Source organism: Cicer arietinum, chromosome 5 (genome assembly GCF_000331145.2).
Source record: "Cicer arietinum cultivar CDC Frontier isolate Library 1 chromosome 5, Cicar.CDCFrontier_v2.0, whole genome shotgun sequence".
NCBI lineage: Eukaryota > Viridiplantae > Streptophyta > Magnoliopsida > Fabales > Fabaceae > Cicer > Cicer arietinum.
Genome location: NC_021164.2, coordinates 60,048,720 through 60,059,535, shown reverse-complemented (window position 1 = coordinate 60,059,535; position 10,816 = coordinate 60,048,720). Strand labels below are relative to the sequence as shown.

Genomic DNA, 10,816 nt, shown 5'->3' with positions numbered 1-10,816 from the left:
GGAATGCCGTTTAGGAGACTCTCCGGTTGTTACGAGTGTCGAATGGTGGTTGATCCTGTTCTTGGTTTCACAAGAGACTCTTCTTTAAGAAGTTCCATTTCTTCTTGTCCTGATTGTGGTGAGATCATGAAAGCTGAAAGCCTTGAACATCATCAAGCTGTCAAACATGCAGGTATATATGCATATGTTTCTATTGACCCAATTTACCATCTAACTTTCATACATTTTTCTGTGAGTTAAGTTATTCCGGTCCAGAGACTAATTCTTTCAGACTAGAGGTGAGACTTAGGATATAATTAATTTCTTCTGATATTGATACATATTTTAATTTGTTGTGAATGAAATATAAATATAAATAATATCTGAAAGATAGCTAATATAAAAATATTTTTTTTGTTTAAAACTCTTGAGAGGAAAAACTCTGGTGTCTATTGTGGTCTCACCAAACTCAACATATTAGTCTCTAGAATGCTCGATTTAAAAAAAAAAATACTTTAAGGGATTAGTTATATACCACTTTTCTTACATTTTGTATGTATATAGTTTCAATAATACCAATGCACCATAATTGAATGTAAATAGACGTTTGATTAAATATTTTTTGTTATGCATTTTAGTTTCTGAGCTGGGTCCAGAAGACACAAGCAAGAACATAGTCGAAATCATATTCCATTCAAGCTGGCTAAAGAAGCAATCACCAGTATGCAAAATCGACCGAATCCTTAAAGTCCACAACACTCAAAAAACCATAACAAAATTCGAAGAGTACAGAGACTCAATCAAAGCCAAAGCCACAAACCTCTCGAAAAAACACCCAAGATGCATAGCGGACGGCAACGAGTTACTAAGGTTTCACTGCACCACATTCATGTGTTCATTAGGCCTAAACGGATCATCAAATCTCTGCAACTCAACACCGCAATGTAATGTGTGCAGCATTATAAAACACGGGTTCAAGATGAACGGTGGAGATGGGATATTAACGACCGCGACGAGTGGGAAAGCACATGACAAAGCAACAAGTGTTTTGGTTTGTGGAGGTTGTGATAATAATAATAATGAGAGTGGTGATGAGAAGAGGGCAATGTTGGTTTGTAGGGTAATAGCTGGGAGAGTGAAGAAGAATAACATGGAAGGTGGTGGAGGTATGGAAGAGTGTGATTCTGTTGCTGGTGATGTTGTTGGTGCTTATTCTAATTTGGATGAGTTGTATGTGTACAATCCTCGAGCTATTTTGCCTTGCTTCGTTGTAATCTACAGAGGATTTTGATTATGTGTCTTGGATTTTTGTTGGAACTTTCTTTGCAATACTGTCATGTCACTTGCTGTGTTTTTTATAAATATTTTTTGAGCTGTTGTTTAGCTAAACTTGGATCGTTGGCGTTTTATGTTGGTAGTAGTACTACATTTTTGTAGTATTAAGGTCCTTATAGATGCACCATTATACTGCAGCTGTGGAAGATCCAATTTTATTTTTGTATGCATATGTGGGTATCACTCCCTCTCCAATCAATGGAAAGCCTTAAGCTGGCATTGTATAAATTATTAATGCCATTTTTTAAGATGTAGCGAAACTTACACACCAAATATATTAGAAGACACTGTGAAGATGTTCTAGAGTTCACTTGTATATAACTCTAAATTTTTAAGAACATCAAAAAAAAAATTACTAACAATATTTTTAGATTAAGGTATTTTCTAAAAAATTATATTGTTATATTAAAATAGTTTTTAAAAAATATTTATATATATAACTAATTTTACTATAATTCAATTTTTGTTTTGATTTAATATAAACTTTTCAATGCTTAAATAATAAGGCATCATACTCATCATTTGCACAAGAGATCATAAATATAAAACAAAATAATATATCCAATCAACACGGCACTCTAATATATCAAATATTAATGCAACTATCATTTAAATTTTATTTAGTGGGGATTATTTACCTCACGTGGTTATATGAATTAGTAGCTGAAACTTTTCTTACCAATATTCATCCAAATAATGGATGCAACTATTAAGATCTCCCCGGGCCTTTGTAACCCAAAGTTGAGAGCAACTAAGCATGGGTTTAACAAGAAAATAGTGATATCAAAACACAAGTGTCCACACATAAAATAAAGTAGTATTAACAAAAGAAAACGAAACACTAATAACTGTTTTCATTTACACACAAAAGGTTTATTATACTTATCAATAAGAAGCCACGTGAGCATATATGTTGCTACCTAGTGACCATTTAGGTATTCATCATCGCCAACAAAATAAGGCGGGGAAAAGGGAATTTTGGCGTGAGAGTTACGCGGCAAATTTTGGAGTATGTGCTTGCTTCTATTCTTGTTGTTGAAAAGCGTGAAGGAATCACAACTTGGCATGCCATGCTTGTGAAGATACAAACAAATAGAAAAGCTACTGGTAGCTAGGAAGTCAGAATAAAAAGTGAGTGGAAGAGCAAGGTAGTGTGGGTGCAATGATTGAAAAACGTAGCATGAGAAATGACTAATGAGAGTGAAAATTCTATGGAAGAAACTGTCACAAGCAGTAGCATGGTTGAGATGGCGACGTTGCACAACAATGAGTCGGCCTTATACAGTGATGTAATGTAAATGTGGGGTTCAACCATAGCTGCTCAATACAAACTTTTTTTTAACTAAAATTATTAACATTTTTTTTTATAAAAAAGTACTATTTAGATATTTTAGAATAAAAAATCATTTATTAAATTAATATAATCTATTTTATAGAATATTTTTTAATTATTAATTAAATCAATTAATTTAATATTTATTAAAATCATATTAATTTTAAATAAAATTTTATCCGTTTTAGATTTAAAAGTATTAGAATATGCAATCTTTATATAAAGTATATAAAAAGAATTTAGAGACTTTTTTATTAAGTAAAAGTTTTGATTTTTTTAAAATTTTAAACAATTGTTTTAGTAGTCTTATTCTTAAGTCGATCAAGAGTTCATTAATTTTTTTACCCACGACTGAAAAAAAAAATTCACTCCAAAGCCACTTTATAATTACACATCTAAAAAATTCCAATTTATTTCTTTGGTGAAAAAGAAAAAAGGAAGATGCAAATATAGTAGTACTACCGAAATTATGTGATTTTTTAGAAACCTATAGTTGCTCCCTATCTTAATGTTCACCTAGTCTTGATGATGTGTCTGATCTGATGCAGATGGTTTAGACTTACTTTGAGCAGACGTTTATTCCTAGGACCACTTTACATCATTCTTCCCAATATTTTAGGTCTCTCACTTTTGGATAATTTTAACAACAGATACTACTTCGTGTTGTTGTAAACAGGCCTTCCAAGAACACACACTTCGCTCTTCCTAATTTAGGTGCCCCCAATCATGGCTTTTAAAATAATAATAATAATAAGGTAATAGTCGTTTAACTTGTTACTAACAGCATGGCTTGGAAAGACCAAAGATAATCATCAATCCTAGATACAATTCCATTGAAGGCCAAGCTTAATACATAACGTCAAAATCATAATGAAGTGGCCCCCCATTTTTTAACTTTTCGTACAAATGACTGTAAAAGTACAGAAACATAATGATGAAAAGATAACAAAAGATCTGTGGTTTTGAAAAACTGTTGCAGCGGTGTTTTATGACTGTTTCCCTTCCCTCTGACAGTGTAATCAAAATTCCCTTCTGATCGAATAATAATAATAAAAGTGGTAGGCATACCTGGAGGTGTTTGCGAAATGCGAACACCCCCCCCAACCATGATTCTGTGCTGCCTAGTGGAGGCTCAACCTGTTATTAACCTTGGGTTAGGACAAGAATATGGCACTAATGTGAGGGCTATATCCCATTTTCATACCCACACTTGAAATAAGAAACAGCCATGACACATTCATGCAGATAACAACTTCAATACTCATATCTGCTAAATATATAAGCAGAATTCGATCCCGGGTGTCTAAATTTTTGCATTTCCTTTTATCTTTTAAACTTGTGCAAGTAAAGAAATAAGATTTCAAAATGTAAAACCTAAGGCTCAAACCCGTAACAGTTGGTTGAAATGAAAGGGACTTAACCAGTGCACCAACGTCCAGTTATTAGTATATTTGCAATAAAGTATATCTATTATATGTATGAATGTATATATATTTTTTACCACCTCACAAAATCATGTCAAGCTCCACCACTACATGGTATAGGCACTTTAAATATAATAAATCAATAGACCACAAAATATCATTCCAACTCAACCAATAATAAATCAATAGTCAAAGTGCATACATATAACGTGTTAAAGAACTTTCAAATATCTTAAAAATTTACAAAACAAACAAGGTGTGACAAACAGTAGAAACTTGAGTTCCTCAATCATATGTTAATTCACTTTTATAAATATATTTAAGACAATTCACCATCAAAATGCGAAACCATTAATAAAATATGCCATTCTTACCACATGCTCATCAGAATGAAACTTTTCAAAGAAACATCGAGAATGTCAAGCTGCTCAACCAAGCTAAAAGATGAGCTGAGACCTGATGACTTCTGCAAACAGCAATGAGTAATTAAGAACACGTACATTGGTTTAATTGCAATACTAGTGAACAAAAAGAAAATACAAAAGCTACAAGAATATTGCACTAATGTGGCTATTACAACAATGACAAGGTCTAAGGTGCATTTGCAACTAAGTCGTAAAGGTGTGCCACCTCTGATATTGACCAAATTTGAGTTCCCGTAAGATTGGAATTATGTCAGCTGCCCAAATTCTCGCATCCCAGTGTATTTTTTCGTGGTTCCTTCCAAACTACATATTGTGGCTTCAGATTTGACGGGCGTTTAAAATTTGTGCTTGCGAAAGGAGACTCTAAACCACTTTCAAGAAAGCTTATCACAAAAAGATGTTAATAGAAGAAGTATGTGACATATGGTTAATCGTTATGTGGTTAATATGAAGCTGAAAAGTAAAAAGAGAAGTGGTAAAAATCACAAGCAGTATAAATACTATTGAAAGTACAATTGAACTTACCTCTAATTTTTGTCGGGTGATGCAAAAATTGGATGTGTGAAACTGAAACCTCCTGGCGTCAGCAGTTTGTATAACAAGCTTTTCGGACTGAACTACTGCATTCAGATTGAACAAGCTTATCAGGCAAGTTTTAAGCCCTTCATGTGCATCATGAAACAAATTGCAATTCATGCGGGCTAACATTATCCGCAAGACCAGCAACAATGCTGTTCCAAGATACAAGATCTGGTTCAAGTATTTCATAAATCAGTCTCAGCACACCACCAATCAAACCTTGCATAGCTGCTTCACCATGTCCCAGAAAGAATTCATGAAGTAGAACCTTTACATGGAATTCAATAGAAAACTGAAAACTCATTTGACGTATGTTTTCAGTAGGGAGGAGAAATCAGAACAGTTTCAAACCATTTATGTGTGAAACCTCATGGCAATAGCCGGCAGGCTTAAGGAGATTCAAAGAAGTGCAATGAACTGCTGCAGTAAGTTATTTTGAATGGAAAGAGAAACCTCATGGCATTGAAATGCTGCATTCATTGCACTTAATCTTTTGTTCTTCAGTGTAGTTTCTTCCTCATGGAAATAGCAGCATTTACAAGCTTATCAGATTGAACTGCTGCATTCGTTGCACTTAATCTTGTGTTCTTCAGTGTAGTTTCTTCCATCTAAAAGTTGTTTAAAATTTGATACTTCTGTGCTTTAACCTTCTAACTGAACTTATGTCATTACCGAAACATGAAGACTGTCTTTCAAATTCAGGCTTCAATCATATGTCATTCCGTATAAGCTAGAATGATAAGTGACTCATCTGGAAATATCTTATTGAGAAGGTTAAGCTATGCGCCAAACCAGCATTCTCAACTTGAGATCTCAATCCAGCTTTTTCCAGCTCCTTTTCTCCCTACTTTTTTTACAGCTTCTCTGACTTTGCTCAAACTATCCCACATTCCAAGAGATGCATAAACATTTGACGCCATTATGTATACAGAAACATCTTCTGGCGAGGTAGCAAGGAGATGCTCAGCAACAATCTTTGCAAGATGTCGGTTCTTGTAAGTTCCACAGGCACTAAGCAAGGAAGACCATATAGTTTTGTCGGGCTTAAATGGCATTTCACAAATCAATTTCCCCGCTTCTTCAAAACGTCCTGCTTGACCAAGAATATCAACCATACAGTTATAATGTTCTGGGCACGGCATCAATCCGTGCTTTGTTTCAATAGAATTAAACACAGCCCATGCCTCTTCAACGAGGCCAGCATGCCTACAAGCAGTAAGAACACCTAGAATGGTGATTTTGTTTGGCAGTGTACCAGATTCTATCATCTTATGCAGAAGACTAATTGCCTCATCTGCTCTTCCATTTTGTGCACATCCCACAATAATACCTGTCCAACTCATGGTATCGATTTCCAAGAGACAACCAAACAAAGCTAAGGCATCCTCGATGTCACCACATTTTGCATACATATCGATTAGAGCAGTTGTAATTACTCTCTCGGATGCATACCCCTTCTTTAGACATAAAGCATGAACTTGCTTGCCACGTTGATGAGATGCCAAACTTGAACAAGCTTTTAGAACAATTGAAACAACAAAATGGTCAATCTGAAGACCCAAATGAAACATGTCCATGAAAAGGGAAAAAGCTAATTTATCTGAACCGAATCTAGCACAACCAGCAATCAAACTAGACCAAGCTACAACATCTTTATCTGGCAACCTCTCAAACAATCTTAATGCATTGTTAATATTGCCCTGTTTTGCATATAGATCAATAAGAATGCTCCCAACAATACAATCTAACTCATAGCCACTAGTGATGACCAATCCATGCACTTGAGATGCCAAACTCGGGTTAGTGAAGTTGACACAGATCTTCAAAGCAATACTAAAGGTATAAAGATCAAAGTGTACACCAGAATGATGCATATGAGAAATCAGACGGAGTGCTTCAACATAATCTCCATTGGCAACATACCCAGAAAGCATAGAATTCCAAAGTGCAAAGCTTTCAGAAACAGGAGAATTCCTAAAGAATTGATAAAAAATCTTCATTGCTTTGCCCAATAGCTTGCAAATCGAATACATATCAATCAACGCCGATATACAAAAACAGCTAGACTCAAACCCTGCCTTAATAATACAACAATGAATCTGTCTTCCTAACGTTAATTCACCACTAAAACCACAAGCTTTGAGGGCACTTGGCAATGTGAATTCATCCAATTTAAGGTCCTTCATGTGCATCATCGAAACAAATTGCAACGCATGAGGACTAGCACTATCTACAAGACCAGCAACGATGCTGTTCCAAGATACAATATCTGGTTCCGGCATTTTATCTAGCAGTTTCATCGCATCACCAATCAAACCTTGTTTAGCATGTCCCAAAATGAGGGTGTTCCATGAAGTAGCATTTTTACACTTGATTTCATAGAAAACTTGTTGGGCAGCTTTCAAACTACCACATTTGACGTACATATCCAAAAGGGCATTCATCAAAACAGTATCAATATCTAACTTAGATTGAAAAATTCGGTAATGAACCAACTTGCCCAATTCAACATTTCTCACAAGACCACAAGCTTTAAGAACCGCAGAGTACAAAAAGTGATTAGGTTGTTCTGTTTTAGATTCCAGCATCTGGTTGTAAAGATTTAGAGCTTCGTGGGGCATGCCAGAATTAGTGAATGCAGAGACCATTGTTGTCCAAGAAATTATGTTTCTATGAGGCATTTCGTCGAATAGGTTACGTGCATCGTAGAAACTTGAACACTTTGCATAAACAGAGATCATGTTGTTTAAGATAAAAAGGTTATTGAAATGGCCGGATTTAATTATGTAGGAATGGAGTGACTTTGCTTGTTTAATTGCTTGAAAGCGTACGCAACAACGCAGAGCGAATTGGATTTGGTTTAAATCCATAGCTAACTCATTATTATACGTTGAATTAGCACACTATGAGCATTTCTCAGAGGACAAGCTTCTTACGTGTAAAAACTTCCTTCACAAACTGAAAATGAAAAATTTAAACAAGAGAAGTTCAACCACACTAGATAATTGATAAATTGTACTTAATTTGTCGCAAATAATAATCATATTAATTCATTTCAAACGTATTAAAGAAATACTGAATAGCAATTTTAGTTCCTATAAAATTAGTCTATGAAAAAATAAAAGTAATATTTGGTTATGAGAAAATTAAACTAGAATAACTTAATTCATGTTTTTTTGACATTTTATTTAATTGATAAATGAAAGATGGAGACGACAAAGGAGATAGAAAATAAGATAACTATTTAATAGTTTGATATAAGAAAAATGAAAAGAAATGATTATTTAAAATAAATATGTATATCTACAAAAGATTTAGTTATATATTTTTTACACTATCACTCGATTTTAGTCGTCGAATCATTAAAAAAAAATATATCTTTGATGATAACTATATCAAAAATCATACCTATAAATATTGTAATGTGATAACTATTAATGTCTAGTAATTAAACTCATCTATAAAATGAGATAAATGTTCTTAAGAAAAAATTAAATACTATAAAAATAAATAAAATTAAATATTTCATTGCAATCAATAAAAATTATAAAATATAAAAAATAAAGAGAATAAATATAGAAAATATATATTGTGTAATAATAATAAAAAATGTTTCAATTTAAACCTCACTTAGAGAAGTTAAAAATTTAAGGTTCGAACTTAAACATCTGGGTTTATTGTCCTTTGAACTATCAATTGAACTATCCTTATGAGACAATTATAAATATTATTTTAATAATAAAAAATAATAAAATAAAATTTAAAAACATTTTTATGCATTTTGCAGCATAAAATTTTTTCTATAAAAGTAGTGTTAATAGATAAAAATAAGAATAAAAAAATTACCAATCACAAATTAATTAACTAAATATTATTGAATGGTGATTATTATTATTATTATTATTATTATTATTATTATTATTATTATTATTATTATTATTATTATTATTATTATTATTATTATTATTATTATTATTATTATTATTATCCTTTATCCTTTTGAATCAAAAGGACAGTAATAGTCTCCATTCCATATTAGCTAATTAATTATATAATATGTGATTAGTATTTTTATATCTAACTTTTATCTATTAAAGTTTTTTTTTTACAATTTATAGTATATTTTCATCTTAACCTTCTATTTAAAAAAATATATATTTTGATAATATGTATTTCTATCAGGAAATAGATAAAGACCGATCAATGATTATTTTAGTCAGAATTCAAACTAATAATCTCTCGAACAATTATTACTCATAGTAATTAAATGCATAAAAATGTTTGTAAATTTTATTTATTTTATATGAAATTGAAAAAAATGCATAAAGAAGTGAAAGATCATCATAAATTCACACACAATTGCATTTCAAGTTCAAACTTGAAACAACACATCAAACTTAATCATATTAGTATTTTTCAATTGAGCTATAACTTGAGGACACATATATTTCTTTTTTTTTCATTCCCTCTTATATCAAACTATTAAATAATCATCTTATTTTCTATTCATTTTCTCTTCTCCATCTCTTATTCATCAATTAAACAAAGTGTATTGAAGGTAGAAACTAAGATGTCTCGATTTAATTTTCTCAAAGAATAAAAATTACCTTTATTTTTTTTGCGACACAAGATTGGGTCTCACGATTTTTCTAAAGGACTAAAATGAATATTCACTCTTAAAGAAAAACAATAAAGAAAAGAAAAAACATTTTTATCAAATCAACTTTTTCAATCATGGTGATTAAATTGTAGCTCAACTGGCAAATGTCAATATTATTATATTGAACATCATATCCCAGAACATCGAAGTTGTGTATGATTTTCTTATGATAATTATATCATCTCATATATAGATAAAAAAAAATATCAATAATAAATATACTTTTATTATCATAAAAAACATATAGTAGTAATTTGGAAATTACGTATTTATAAATAAATAAATAAATTGAGAATGACACATAATTTTCATTACAAGATAAAATTAGAAGAAAAAAAATTAAAATTATATTAAAATTTTAAAGTTATACTCCCTTAAAAAAAATCTACAATTTACATTTATTATAGAACACGGAGTATAAATTAATAATTGTTCACTCTAATTCACGATAAGTGTTGTTTACAGTAAGTAGAGTTCCTAGTACAATTATTTAGTGTAATAATTTTTTATGATAACATAATATTCAGTTACTAGACTAAACCTCATTAATATAATAATTAGTAGACTAATAACGCTAATTGTGATATACTTCATTTTTTTTTCTCCATAATAAATGGTTTATTTGATTTTTTCACATGGGTAACTTGTTCTTATTTCAATATGATGATATATACTAAGGGTGAAAATAGGTTAAGTTGTTTATAAGGGGTCTACGGTCTAACATGTTTAATAAAAAAAATTAGGTTTAAATTTTTTTAAAGTCTATTAATTTATATTATTAACATTGTTATTTTTTGTTATTATTTATTAATACTAGTATTTATTATAGAAAAGGTTATTAGGTCGGCCTAGAGGATGACAATGTCTTTTATTTATGGTTAATTTTGTTTTACTTGAGTGCTTCCACATGAGATTAAAGATCTAACTAAGTGGTTTATTAAAATAAAGTGACAAAATAAAAAGAAAAAAAAAAACCAAAATGGTTAGATCGCGAAGATGGATAAGGCATCAAAATTAATGATGATTGATAAGTCGATTCAAGTAAGTTCTAATTTAAGAACTCAAAGAGAAGACGCATCTC

The 10,816-nt window shown here is 31.2% G+C and overlaps 2 protein-coding genes and 1 non-coding gene across 3 annotated transcripts in view; 1 reads left to right on the top strand and 2 right to left on the bottom strand.

Moving 5' to 3' along the window:
* Positions 1–1,554, top strand: part of LOC101506200 (uncharacterized) — a 2,983-nt gene extending 1,429 nt beyond the window's left edge. Inside the window, exons 2-3 of the mRNA XM_073368965.1 lie at positions 1–172; positions 618–1,554. The exon at positions 1–172 is cut by the window's left edge and continues 3 nt beyond it. Of these exons, the coding sequence (XP_073225066.1) occupies positions 1–172; positions 618–1,270 (825 nt within the window). The 3' untranslated portion in view covers positions 1,271–1,554. The remainder of the gene's footprint in view (positions 173–617) is intronic.
* Positions 1,555–4,214: 2,660 nt separating this feature from the next.
* On the bottom strand, positions 4,215–5,174 carry LOC101505885 (uncharacterized). The gene is made up of 2 exons (XR_012163235.1): positions 4,702–5,174; positions 4,215–4,537 (listed from the first exon to the last, which is right to left on the bottom strand). It is a non-coding gene; the product is annotated as an uncharacterized protein (transcript).
* A 200-nt stretch (positions 5,175–5,374) lies between these two features.
* Positions 5,375–8,150, bottom strand: LOC140918587 (pentatricopeptide repeat-containing protein At4g08210). Its single transcript, XM_073368964.1, has one exon. The coding sequence runs from the start codon at positions 7,943–7,945 to the stop codon at positions 5,876–5,878; it is 2,070 nt and encodes a 689-aa protein (XP_073225065.1). The 5' UTR covers positions 7,946–8,150; the 3' UTR covers positions 5,375–5,875.
* Between the last annotated feature and the right edge of the window lie 2,666 nt (positions 8,151–10,816).